This window comes from Mustela lutreola, chromosome 6, assembly GCF_030435805.1.
Source record: "Mustela lutreola isolate mMusLut2 chromosome 6, mMusLut2.pri, whole genome shotgun sequence".
In the NCBI taxonomy this organism is placed as follows: domain Eukaryota; kingdom Metazoa; phylum Chordata; class Mammalia; order Carnivora; family Mustelidae; genus Mustela; species Mustela lutreola.
Window position 1 is genome coordinate 20,980,461 of NC_081295.1, and position 14,036 is coordinate 20,994,496.

A 14,036-nucleotide genomic window follows, 5' to 3' on the forward strand; every position below is an offset into this window, starting at 1 on the left:
TAATTTAATCTTAATGTTATATATATTTTTTATACATAAACAAGTAAGTTTGTCAGAGAAGCAACTCTCAGCATTAGTATGTTACATGGAATCACAGATTTTAAAAACAGACCTTGGAAATAGGAAAATAGACCTGCTTATTACCTAATTAATAAGTAATCTGGGTATAAATTTTTTATACTTTTCTCCAACATCTATCTTCATTATGCATTGTAAATTGATACCTTATAACTTTTCAAATAAAAATGTAAATAGCAGATACTTTTAGTAAAAATAACCCTCAAATTTCTAAATATTTTTATGGAAAAAAGTAGATTGACGTACTATGTATGAATAATGTAGTTCGTGATTTCTTTTGACCAGGTATATTATTTATTAGACTTTCTGGGGGAGGTAACATTTCCCAAATGTTTAGATTACAGATATGTAATTAGTACCTATCTAAATTATCAATAATAGCTGTATACATAGAATTCAGAAAGGTATCCGTCTTATACCACAATGTTTGCCCAAGCTTTCTTGATCCTTCTATCAGTTGGGTATTGGCAGGATAATTGTGGTCTTCCTCTTTTCACATATGTCATCTGATGCTTTTTTAAGTTGGTAATTTTCATGAACAGTGCAAGATAGAAAAAGTGTTTAAATGATTTTATGTTTTATTTCATAGTAAGATAGTATGAATTTAGTAAGTGACTGAAGATAAAAATTATCATAAAAATATTTGTTTAAAGTTTGTTATTTAAGATTCTAATATGTGCCGCACAGAATTTTTACATTTTAGAATTAGTTGGGTTTTTAATACCTAAACTTAAGAAAGAATCTCACTAAATAATGATAATAATACATTATTTTATGACAGAAGTAATTGTACCAGAATGAAACTTTGAGGTCTTCAGAGTGATATGCACAGTGACTCACCTTATCTCTTGATTGACTTGAACCAGTATTAAGACTTTTTGATAAATATGCACACACATGTTCACATATGCATACATATGTATTTCTTGGTTCCTTCTCAGTACAGCAGAATTATAGTTTAATCATATTGAAATGGTATTAAGTTTAGACAGAATATTAATCGCCACATGAAATCAGATTCTAATCAGTCCAGGGTGATGTGACCAAGAAGCTACTTGCTGCCTTCATTTTTTGTGCTTGTGATACAGTTCCTCGATCTCTCTGAAATTGGAGCACATCAATTTGATCCAAGGACTTTATCTATTCACTAGAGCCTTCAGTTCTGAAAATTTTATATTTAATAACTTGTGTTTTGCTTGATCAAATAACACTAGAGTTTATTAGTACTTGAAATCCATTTATAGGCAACCATCTTTCTAGTTAGCTCATAGTAAAGCTTTACTGGTTAGGAGTAAGTTTGGGGAAACCATATATAATAAAAAGTTTGCAATTTAGAATGTTTTTGGGGAGCCCATCTTATTCTTAGCAATTGACAAATTATGAGCAAAGGTATGAGTAGGCAAACTAATAAAATTAGAAGAGGTACTCAGAATTAGAATTTATAATAAATATAGGATAACTCTGTAGTTTTTTCTCAGATTATCCTTTGGGGATGCTTATGTTGTAATAAACATGAGAATCCATTGTTTCACCAAGTACAAATAACATAATGTCAAATTTTGCCATGGATTAGTACTCTTAAATTTTATTAGTCTCATTTCTGTCCTCAGTGCTATTATCACCTTCTTGCTGGGTATTTTTTTTTTTTAAACAAAGAAATATTTTACATTCCCTCACAAACTTTATTATGAGGACTATGACAAGTAGCAGCAAACTATTAAGGGACGAGAGTGTTCAGTTAGCAGTTCTGCTAACCCTACTCGTTAACTCATTGTAAATTACCACATATCATGGACCTTCCGGGTCCTTTGCCCCAGAGTGTTGAATCCACAAAAGTCAAGTCTACCACAGTAATCTCAACCTTGGCTGCCCAATCGATTGATCTGAAGAGACTTTTAAAATGATAGATGTTTGAGCTCCACCCTCAGTGTAATTAGTATGTCTGTTGTGTTAAGCTAGAAACAGAAATGTTCAGAGAGGCACGATTGTCTAGTTACCATCCTATTGGTTATCTGCTCTTCATGACCATAATGAATAGTTTACATGTTTTGCTGACTCAGATTTTTTACTTACGGTTTTTCTATCTACTGGAAACAATTTTTTAAGAAGATTTTATTCATTTATTTGACAGATCACAAGTAGGCAGAGAGAGAGGGAGAAGTAGGCTCCCCGCTGAGCAGAGAGCCGGATGTGGGGCTCCATCCCAGGAGCCTGAGATCATGACCTGAGCCAAAGGCAGAGGCTTAACCCACTGAGCCATCCAGGTGCCCCTGGAAACATTTTTAGTGTGAAAATTACTTCCTTTCATTAGGAACACCGCCTATACTGAATGTCTAAAGTATTTTTGTAATAAAGGCAAGAAATAGTTGTAAATTTTTACTATGAGATTGCTTTTTTTTGTTGTTATCATTCCCATCTTTTATCATGAATATGTTGCTCCTGGGAAATTCACCCTTGAAATTTATAGTATAATTCTTGCAAAAATTGTGAAGCTTTTTGGTAAAAGGAGAAAACTGTTGACCAAACTATTTTATCTACTATTTCAATTCATGGTAAAACTGGTTTTATTAAATTATGTGGATAAAAAAAAAAGAAAAGCTACATTGATAATTTTTTTTTCTGAAAGTGAAAGGGATATATTGTGATAGGCTAGCTAACGTGTCCCTTCTCTGTCAGAATGGTAAAAAGATACAGGTATGTTTTGTATCTACATATATATATAAATATGTACATATAGGGATTTCCTTAGGGATCCTTAAGGATAGATAAGAGAAAATTAGGTTTTGCTAATATGTTTCTCTTAAAACATTAAAAAAAATATCTTTCAACTAAAAATGTTAATGAAATCTGCCATCACCCGCTTTCTAATAAAAGTTCTCCTTTTCATTTGGGGCCAGTATTTGTAGATCATCTAAATTTTGGAATGAGTAAACTGGTATTCATAATAGATGCTGTATGTTCATTCTGTCAAACAGGGTTAATTATATGGTATCTTCCTAATCCTGCTCTGATGAAAAAAAAAAATGCTTTTGAGTAAATGAACATTAGTGGGGAATAACCCTCTGAAGTCGTCATAAGAATTAATAGCCTTGTGGTATCAGCACTTTTCTTAGCTATGATCCCACTGTTGAACTCATATAGTTTCTCAGTTCTGTAGTTATGGAGACTTTTAAAACGTTCCTTAGCTCAGCAGTGGTGAGAACAGTATCATTTGCCCCACTTTTCAGTAGGCTCTCTTCCCCTTATCTCTTGCTGCATATTCTGTCCTCATTGTTTTTTAACCAGCTATGATTGCTGAGGAAGATGCCTCTGAGCAAGTGATTACAAATGTATGTGGCTTCTGTATCCCTCTGTTGTCATCTAATCCCATTCTCCCTGGCCATGACCCTTATGCTAAAACATTGTACATTCCTTACATATAAAATATAATGAACCAAAATATATGAAATATACTGAAAAAGAATCTCAATAGAGTTGTCAAGACAACAGGTTTTGTATTTTTCTCTTCCTGTATTTTATTTCTTTATATGTATACACACAGTATCATCATGAATAATTGTGACTTACTATAATATCACTAAACATGAAAAGTTACAGTTATGTGACACATGTTTTTTAAATGTTATTTATTTTTTAAGTAATCCCTGCCCACTACGGGGCTTGAACTCACAGCCCCAAGATCAGGAGTTGCATGCTTTACTGACTGAGCCAGCCAGGCACCCCTGATTTATTATATTTTTGGGTATCTTCTTAATACAGCTCTTTAATACTGGAAGGTGTTGAACCACAGAGTACATGTGAACTAGAAGTGGATGCTGTAGCTGCTGATATCTTAAATCGGCTGGACATTGAAGGTATATACACAATTATTAATATGTGTTTTTATTTTTTAAATTTAATGACCAAAATAGAGTAGAAAAAGTAGGTAAGAAAACCGTAGTAGAGAAGTAATACATTATAAAAGGGGGATGCACCCCTGGGGATAAAAATATATGTTTATAAAAAAAATAAAAAATTAAGAAAAAAAAAGGGGGGGGATACAAAAATGTTAGGAAGATTTCTTCTGTACCTCTGATGAGACAGTCATTATTTTTTCACTAGTACGTCCATTCATGTTAAGTATATTTGCATAGACATGAGCCTAAAGTAAGACACTAAATTCATCAGCCATCATAAAAGAATTTCATATATTCTGCCTTTCAATTTTTAAATTTTCAGGTTATATACCAGGGAGGGAACTCTTAAGTGTATTGACTGTCATCAAGTGCTTGAATCTTACTCATTTGCTGGGTTTTGGGGAGCCAGTAGGAAGAAAAGTAAAACAAAAGAATAATGTAATAATGTAGATTGGGAATGTTTGGTCATTTTATTACACAAAGCAGGTAATTTTTTTTAAGGCAGTATTTGTTTTTTTAAACTTTGGATTTCTTTTTCTGAGCAAATATTTTTCACTTTGATCCTTGTCATATTGAAGTATTATTGTGATTATAGCTCAAATTGGTGGAAACCCTGGTCTGCAGGCCATATGGGAAGATGAAAAGCAACGGCGAAGAAACAGAAATGAAACTTCTCAAATTAGCCAACCTGAATCACAAGGTATAAACCCAATAGTACTCTGGTGATTTTTTTTTTTTTCTAAAATTTAAGCCATTGAATTTTTACCTTGACGTTAAATTTTACTTTTCAAGTTATCTTTAAATGTTCTAATTTTTGCCTTCTGTCATTGCTCTGAACTGTAATTCTTTACCTTCAAAGTGTCACTCATTATTTTCTCCCTCCACCCATACTCCCAACCACCATAGAAACTGTCATCTTCATTGTCCGGTTTTGACCTTACCTTGTCTTCTTGTCCCACCTCTTTGCTCCTTTTTTATTTTCTAGTGTGTTCTGGGTTTTTGTAGAAGAGTCCCAACGTAGAACCACTACATTTTGTTCATTAAGCTATGAAAACGTAATCCTTGAAATACTGCCCTTAAACCATTCTCTTTGTATGTCCTTAAATTCCTGCTATGATCATCTTGTACAGCTCAGAAAAAAATACTCATTTAATGTATTTTATGTATTACTAAATTCTTCTACATTCAAAAAAGAATTTGAGGGCTTAAATGCCATGAATACAATAAAAATTTTAAGTAAAAATAAAAGAATTAGAGATACATATAAAAGAATAAAAAGACATAATTCAGGAGGTAAATATATTTGAAATACAGTAATAATTATACATTGAAGTCCAATTAAAACTTTCATTGTGTCTTAGACACTAAAAATGCTATGATAAATTTTAAATGCCTTCTAAGGCATTCTAAGATAGAAATATTTTATAAGGGGGAAATTTCTAGGTTCAGAGTATGTGGTACATTTATAGGTAGAGAGCAATGTTTTTGTTTTAGATTTAAGTTATAATTATAGAACTTAATCTTGAACTGACTTTAAGTGCTTAATTTTATAACTTCAGTATCAACCATTTCCCTTTTGTTTGACTTTATAATAGGACTACTTTTAGGTGGTATTATATGTGTCAAGAGAAAGATAGGAAATTGTAACTATTTTAAAAGCTACTCTAAGAGAAAGGAAAATATTTCATTCATTTGTTATCCACATGTTTTAATGCACTTTTAAAATTCAAAGATCGCAGGTTTGTGCCAGCAACAGAAAGTGAAAAAAATTTTCAGAAGAGACTTCAGGAAATTCTCAAACAGAATGATTTCTCTGTGTAAGTGGTTATTTATTATAGATCTCAGAACGAATTTTATTGCTTGGCTATCTAGTTTGTTTTATAAAGGATATGTTTTAATTAAGCAGAACATTATCAGGATCAGTGGACTACAGCGATGGATCTCAGGAGTTCTCTGCCGAGTTAACATTGCACTCTGAAGTTCTATCTCCTGATATTCTTCAGTGTACACCAGCCAATATGGTAGAAGTCCACAAAGATACAGAGTTGAGCAAAGGTGAGGTTTGTTTTGCAAGTATACAGAAAATACTACCATAGAACTACAGTAGAATTTGGTTGAGGTAGCTAAGTTTCTTCCATTCCTTTACGTTTTCTTCATTTCTAGAGGTAAACACTGTTCTAAAGTTGGTGTAAATTGTTACCATATATGATTGTATATTTTCTTATGTATGTATATCCATAATATATACTGCTATTTGGGGTTTTAAATTTTACATAAGTGATATTCTACTTGAAATAAATTAAGCAACTTGCTTTTTTCATTCAACACTTTAAAAATAATTTAATTGAGGAGGCACCTGGGTGGCTCATCAGTTAAACATCTGACTTGTGATCTCAGCTCAGGTCTTGATCTTTGGGTTGAGTTCAAAGATCTTGAGTTGGGCTGCATGCTGGGTGTGGAGCCTTTAATCAATTAATTAATTAATAATTTGAGGTATGATTTGTATAACATAAAACACACTTATTTTTAGTGTACAATTCAGGGACACCTGGGTGGGTTCAGTAGGTTAAGCATCTGCCTTCCACTCAGGTCATGATTCCAGGGTCCTCGGATTGAGTCCCACATTGGGCTTCTTGCTCAGTGGGGAGCCTGCTTTTCCCTTTGCCTGCTCTGCCTGCCACTCCCCCTACTTGTGCCCTCTCCCTCTCTGACAAACAAATAAAAATAAACAATCTTTAAGTGTATAATTCAGTGATTTAGTAAACTTACAGAGTTGTGCAAAGATCCCCATAATTCAATTTTAGGACATTTCCTTCACCTCATAGGATTCCTTGTGTCCATTTGCAGGCACATCTTTTCCCACCTCCAACCATAAGTAATCACTAATCCACTTTTCTGTCTTTCAAGATTTTGTCTTTTCTAGATATACCGTATAAATGAAATTACACAATATATAATCTTCTGTGTCTTTCATTTAGCATATTTCAGGTTCATCCATATTATAGTATCAGTATTTAAATCTTTAAAATTTTATTACCAGATAGTATTGCATTTTTCGGCTATTACTATATTTTGTTAATTCATTAATCAGTTGATGGATATTTGAGTTTCCACTTTTTGGGCTCTTAAGAATAATGCTGCAAGAGAGAGGAAGCAGGATGGCAGAGGAGTAGGAAACTGAAATATCATCAGGTACCAGGATTTCAGATAGCTAGTTATCAAACCATTCTGAACACCTACAAATTCAACAGGAAATAGAAGAGAAGAAGAGCAGCAATTCTAGGAACAGAAAATCAACCACTTTCTGGAAGATAGGACCTGTGGAGAAGTGAATCCAAAGCGATGGGAAGAGAGACCATGGGAGGAGGGGCTATTTCCCAGCAAGTGAGGGAGCAGCAGAGCACAGAATCGGAACTTCTAGAATTCTGCTCCACTGAGTGATGTTTTCCAGAGGCTAAGTGAGGGGTAGAACCCTCGCAGGGACAGTGTAATCTCAAGACCTGCAGGGACATAGAAAGACCCAGGGGTGACTGAGTGTGGCAAAGCTCCCAGGTATTGGAGCAGAGAAGCTGGCTACAGAGCTGGAGCTGAGCAGTGAGCTCTCAGCTTGGGGTTACCTTAAACCGTCATCCAAGTCACAGTCTAGCTACTGATGTTTGAGCAGGGACCGCACAAGTGGCACATCTGGAGAGATCCCCTCCTTCCTCCTCTGGGAGGAGCAGCATGGGAGCACACGGCAGGAATCTGCTGCGTTTGGAGACTCCAAATGGGTCTGTGTGCCAGAGATAGAAATGCTGGGTCACAGCTTGGGTGAACATGGAGTGCAGCCAGAAACCAGGGAGACGGGGGGGATTGACAGCTTTTCTCTGAGGACGCATTAAGGAGTGGGGCCACGAGCTCTCCACTGCTACGGGCCGGAGATTTGGAGGGCACTATCTTCATTCCTGACCTCCAAAGCTGTATGGAAAGCAGTCAGGAAACAAAAGCTACCAAGAGCGAACCCGAGCAGATTACTTAGCCTGTCCTCCAGCAAGGGCGGTACAATTCCTCCTCAGGCAAAGACATTTGAGAATCATGACAGTAGGCCTCTCCCCCAGATGTTCAGCGGGAACATCCAGTGAAGACCAAGTTCACGAATCAATGAGAACTGCAAAACTCCAGAGCTAGGGGAAAGCAACACAAGAATTCATGGCTTTTCCCCCATGATCCTTTAGTCTTTCAAAGGTAACTTTTTTAAACTTAATTTTTTTCTTATTCTATTTTTTAACTTTTCCTCTTAACTATTTTAACGTTTTTAAAACTATTTTATCTTACCAATACCTTTTTTAAAAAACCTTTTTAAATTTTCATTGTTACAGTCATATTCTGTCTGTTCATTGTATTTAACCTTATTTTTTATATACATATAGGGTTTTTTTCTTTAAAATTTTGGGATACAATTTCTTCTAATAGATCAAAATATACCCTAAGTCTAGCACATGGCTCTGTTCCAGTCTCCAGCCTGATCACATTCGCTCTTCTTTTTTTTTTTTTTAAACTTATCAATTCCTGTTTTAGAATCCTTTTTAATTCTCATCTTTATAGTAACATTCCATCCCTTCATCGTGTTTACCCTTATTTTTGCATATATATATATATGTAAGTTTTTCATGCTTTAAAATTTGGGGAGGTAGTTTCTTCTAAGAGACCAGAACACTCAAAATCGAGTGGCTGGCTCTGTTCTGTTCACCAGTATAATACATATAATTTTTTTTAACTTTTTATTGTTTATTTTTAATTAAAAAAAATTTTTTTTTAAACTTTGCCTCCTTCCCCCTCCCCCCCGCCCCAGTTTTGGGTCTCTTATGATTTGGTTAGTGTATATTTTTCTGGGATCTTTGCCACCCTTTTAGTATTTTGTTCTTGTTCTCTCATTTATTTATTCTTATCTGGACAAAATGAAAAGGTGGAAAAATTCACCACAAAAAGAAACCCAAAAAGCAGTACCAATGGCTAGGGACCTAATCAATATGGACATTAGTAATATGTCAGAACTAGAGCTCAGAATGACGATTATCAAGCTGTTAGCTGGGCTTGAAAAAAGCATGGAAGATACTAGAGAATCCCTTTCTGGAGAAATAAAACCCCTTACTGGAGAAATAAAAGAACTAAAATCTAACCATATTGAAATTTAAAAAGCTATTAATGAAGTCCAGTCAAAAATGGAGGCTCTCTTGGTGAGTGCTGTGAAGTGTGTAAACCTGGCGATTCACAGACCTGTACCCCTGGGGATAAAAATACATGTTTATAAAAAATAATAATAAAAATTAATTAATTAATTAATTTTTAAAAATGGAGGCTCTCATTGCTAGGATAAATGAAGCAGAAGAGAGAATTAGTGATATAGAAGACCAAATGATGGAGAATAAAGAACCAGCAAAAAAAGACAAACAACTACTGGACCACAAGGGGAGAATTCAAGAGATAGGTGATATTATAAGATGAAACGACATTAGAATAATTGGAATCCCAGAAGAAGAAGAAAGAGAGAGCGAGCGGCAGAAGGTATATTGGACCATATTATAGCAGAGAATGCCCCCAATTTGGCAAAGGGAACAAGCATCAAAATCCAGGAGGCAGAGAATCCCCCCTCAAAATCAATAAAAATAGGTCCACACCCCCTCATAATAAAACTTAACAACTCTTAGGGACAAAGAGAAAATCATGAAAGCAGCTGAGGGCAAGAAATCTGTAACTTACAATGGTATAAATATTAGATTGGCAGCAGATCTACCCACAGAGACCTGGCAGGCTAGAAAGGACTGGCATGATATACTCATAGCACTAAACGAGAAAAATATGTGGCCAAGAATATGGTATCTAGCTAGGCTGTCACTGAAAATAGAAGGAGAGATAAAAAGCTTCCAGGACAAACAAAACTTAAAAGAATTTGCAAACACCAAACCAGCCCTCCAGGAAATATTGAAAGAGATCCTCTAAGCAAAGAGAGACCCTTAAAGTAGTAGACCAGAAAGGAACAGAGACAATATACAGTAACAGTCACCTTACAGATAATACAGTGGCACTAAATTCATATCTGTGAATAGTTACCCTGAATGTAAATGGACTAAGTGCCCCAATCAGAAGACACAGGGTATCAGAATGGATAAAAAAACAAGAACCATCAATATGCTGTCCACAAGAAACTCATTTTAGACCCAAAGACACCTCCAGATTTAAAATGAGGGGGTGGAAAACCATTTACCATGCTAATAGATATGAAAGGAAAGTTGGAGTGGCAATCCTTATATCAGATAAATTAGATTTCAAGCCAAAGACTATAATAAGAGATGAAGGACACTATATCATACTTAAAGGCTCTAACAAGAAGATCTAATAGTTTTAAATATCTATGCCCTTAACACAGGAGCAGCCAGTTATATAAACCAATTAATAACAAAATCAAAAGAAACACATCAACAATAATACAATAATAGTGGGGGATTTTAACACCCCTCTCACTGAAATGGACAGATCATTCAAGCAAAAGATCAGCAAGGAAATAAAGGCTTTAAATGACACCCTGGATCAGATGGACATCACTGATATATTCAGAACATTCCATCCCAAAGCAACAGAGTATACATTCTTCTCTAGTGTACATGGAACATTCTGCAGAGTAGGTCACATCTTGGGTCACAAATCGAGTCAGAACTAGTAAAAAAAAAAAAGGATCATTCCCTTCATATTTTTCAGACCACAATGCTTTGAAACTAGAACTCAATCATAAGAGGAAAGTTGGAAAGAACTCAAATATATGGAGGCTAAAGAGTATACTATTTAATAATGAATGGGTCAACCAGGAAATTAAAGAATTAAAAAATTCATAGAAACAAATGAAAATGAAAACACAACTGTTCAAAATCTTTGGGACACAGCAAAGGCAGTCCTGAGAGGAAAGTATATAGCAATAAAAGTCTTTCTCAAGAAATAAGAAAGATCTCAAGTACACAACCTAACCCTACACCTAAAGGAACTGGAGAAAGAGCAGCAAAGAAAGCCTAAACCCAGCAAAAGAGAAATAATAAAAGAGCAGAAATCAATAAAATGGAAACCAAAAGAACAGAAGAACAAATCAACAAAAGTAGGAGCTGGTTCTTTGAAAGAATTAATAAGATTGATAAACCCCTGGCCAGACTTATCAAAAAGAAAAGAGAAAGGATCCAAATTAATAAAATCATGAATAAAAGAGGAGCGATCAGAACCAACACCAAAGAAATACAAACAATCATAAGAACATATTATGAGCAACTGTACACCAGATAATTTGACAATATGGAAGAAATGGATGCATTCCTCGAGACATATAAAATACCAAAACTGAACTAGGAAGAAATAGAAAACCTGAACAGACCCATAACCAGTAAGGAGATTGAAGCAGTCATCAAAAATCTCCCAACAAATAAATAAATAATAAATTTTTGAAAATTAAAAAATAATAATAAAAAAACAGGAGCCCAGGGCCAGACGGCTTCCCAGAGGAATTCTACCAAACATTTAGAGAAGAGTTAATAACCTATTCTCCTGAAACTTTTCCAAGAAATAGCAGTGGAAGGGAAACTTCCAAACTCATTTTATGAGGCCAGCTTTACCTTGATGCCAAAACCAGACAAAGACCCCATCAAAAAGAACTACAGACCAATATCCTTATGAACACAGATGCAAAAATTCTCACCAAAATACTAGCCAATAGGACATTAAATGGATTATTCCCCACGACCAAGTGGGATTTATTCCTGGTCTGCAAGGTTTGTTCAACATCCACAAATTAATCAATGTGATACGTTAACGAAAGAAAGAGCAAGAACCATATGATACTCTCAATAGAGGCAGAAAAAGTATTTGACAAAGTACAGCATCCTTTGTTGATCAAAACTCTTCAAAGTGTAGGGATGTAGGATACATACCTCAGTATCATCAAAGCCATCTATGAAAACCCACAGCGAATATCATTCTCAATGGGGAAAAACTGAGAGTTTTTCCCTAAGGTCAGGAACACAGCTGTGATGTCCATTGTCACCACTGCTGTGCAACATAGTACTAGAAGTCCTAGTCTCAGCACTCAGACAACAAAAAGAAACTAAAGGATCTGAATCAGCAAAGAAGAAGTCAAACTCTTACTCTTTGCAGATGATATGATACTTTATGTGGAAAACCCTGAAGACTCCACTCCAAAACTGCTAGAACTCATACAGGAATTCAGTAAAGTGTCAGAATATAAAATCAATGCCCAGAAATCAGTTGCATTTCTGTATACCAACAGCAAACAGAAGAAAGAAATTAAGGAGTTGATTCCATTTACAATTGCACCCCAAACCATAAGATACCTAGGAATAAACCTAACCAAAGAGGCAAAGAATCTGTACTCAGAAAACTATAGTGTTCATGAAAGAAATTGAGGAAGGCACAAAGAAATGGAAAAATGTTCCATGGTCATGGATCAGAAGAACAAATATTGTGAAAATGTCGATGCTACCTAAAGCAATCTACACATTTAGTCCAATCCTTATCAAAATACCATTATTTTTTTTTTCAAAGAAATTGAGCAAATAATCCTAAAATTTATATGGAACCAGAAAAGACCCTGAGTAGCCAGAGGAATGTTGAAAAAGAAAGCCAAAGTTCATGACATCGCAATTCCGGACATCAGGCTCTATTACAAAGCTGTCATCATCAAGACAGTATGATACTGGCACAAAAACAGACACATAGATCAATGGAACAGAATAGGGAGCCCAGAAATGGACCCTCAACTCTATGGTCAGCTAATCTTCAACAAAGCAGAAAAGAATGTCCAATGGAAAAAAGACAATCTCTTCAACAAATGGTGTTGGGAAGATTGGACAGCCACATGCAGAAGAATGAAACTGGACCATTTCCTTACGACACACACAAAAGTAGACTCAAAATGGATGAAAGACCTCAATGTGAGATAGGAATCCATCTGAATTCTTGAGGAGAACTTGTGTAGCAACCTCTTCGATTTCAGTCGCAGCAACTTCTTCCTAGAAACATCGCCAAAGACAAGGGAAGCAAGGGCAAAAATGAACTATTGGGACTTCCTCAAGATCAAAAGCCTTTGCACAAGGGAAACAGTCAACAAAACCAAAAGACAACTGATAGAATGGGAGAAAATATTCACAAATGACATATCAGATAAAGGGCTAGTATCTAAAATCTATAGAGAAATTATCAAACTCAACACCCAAAGAACAAATAATCCAATCAAGAAATGGGCAGAAGACACAGTCATTTCTGCAAAGAAGACATCCAAATGGCCAAGAGACACATGAAAAAGTGCTCAACATCACTTGGCATCAGGGAAATACAAATCAAAACCACAGTGAGATACCACCTCACACCAGTCAGAATGGCTAAAATTAACAAGTCAGGAAATGACAGATGTTGGTGAAGATGTGGAGAAAGGGGAACCCTCCTGCACTGTTGGTGAGAATGCAAACTGGTGCAGCCACTCTAGAAAACAGTATGGAAGTTCCTCAAAAAGTTGGAAATAGACTATGTGAGTCAGCAATTGCACTACTAAGTATTTACCCTAAAGATACAAATGTAGTGATTGGAAGGGGTACGTGCACCTGAATGTTTATGCAGCAATGTCCACAATAGCCAAACTAGGGAAAGAACCTAGATGTCTATCAACAGTGAATAGATAAAGAAGATGTGGTATATATATACCATGGAATACTATGGAGCCATCAAAAGAAATGTAGTCTTACCATTTGCAACGACATGGATGGAACTAGAGGGTATTATGCTAAGTGAAATAAGTCAATCAGAGAAAGACAATTATCATATGATCTCTCTGATATGAGGAATTTGAGAGGGAGGTCGGGAGATTGTGGGTGAATAGGGAAGGAAAAATAAGACAAGATGGGATCGGGAGGGGAGACAAACCATAAGAGACTCTTAATCTCCTGAAACAAACAGGGTTCCTGAGGGATCAGGAGATAGGTATAGGGTGATTGGGTTATGAACATTGGGAAGGTTATGTGTGATGGTCAGTCC

At 35.4% G+C, this 14,036-nt stretch overlaps 1 protein-coding gene across 3 annotated transcripts in view; it reads left to right on the plus strand.

Annotated features, from left to right (window-relative positions):
- Positions 1-14,036, plus strand: part of REV3L (REV3 like, DNA directed polymerase zeta catalytic subunit) — a 187,099-nt gene that overhangs the window by 73,480 nt on the left and 99,583 nt on the right. For 2 of the 3 annotated variants that reach the window (XM_059176830.1, XM_059176832.1), the window contains exons 6-9: positions 3,838-3,932; positions 4,570-4,674; positions 5,707-5,791; positions 5,878-6,029. In XM_059176830.1, the coding sequence (XP_059032813.1) occupies positions 3,838-3,932; positions 4,570-4,674; positions 5,707-5,791; positions 5,878-6,029 (437 nt within the window). The remainder of the gene's footprint in view (positions 1-3,837; positions 3,933-4,569; positions 4,675-5,706; positions 5,792-5,877; positions 6,030-14,036) is intronic. The other variant, XM_059176831.1, reaches the window with a different exon arrangement.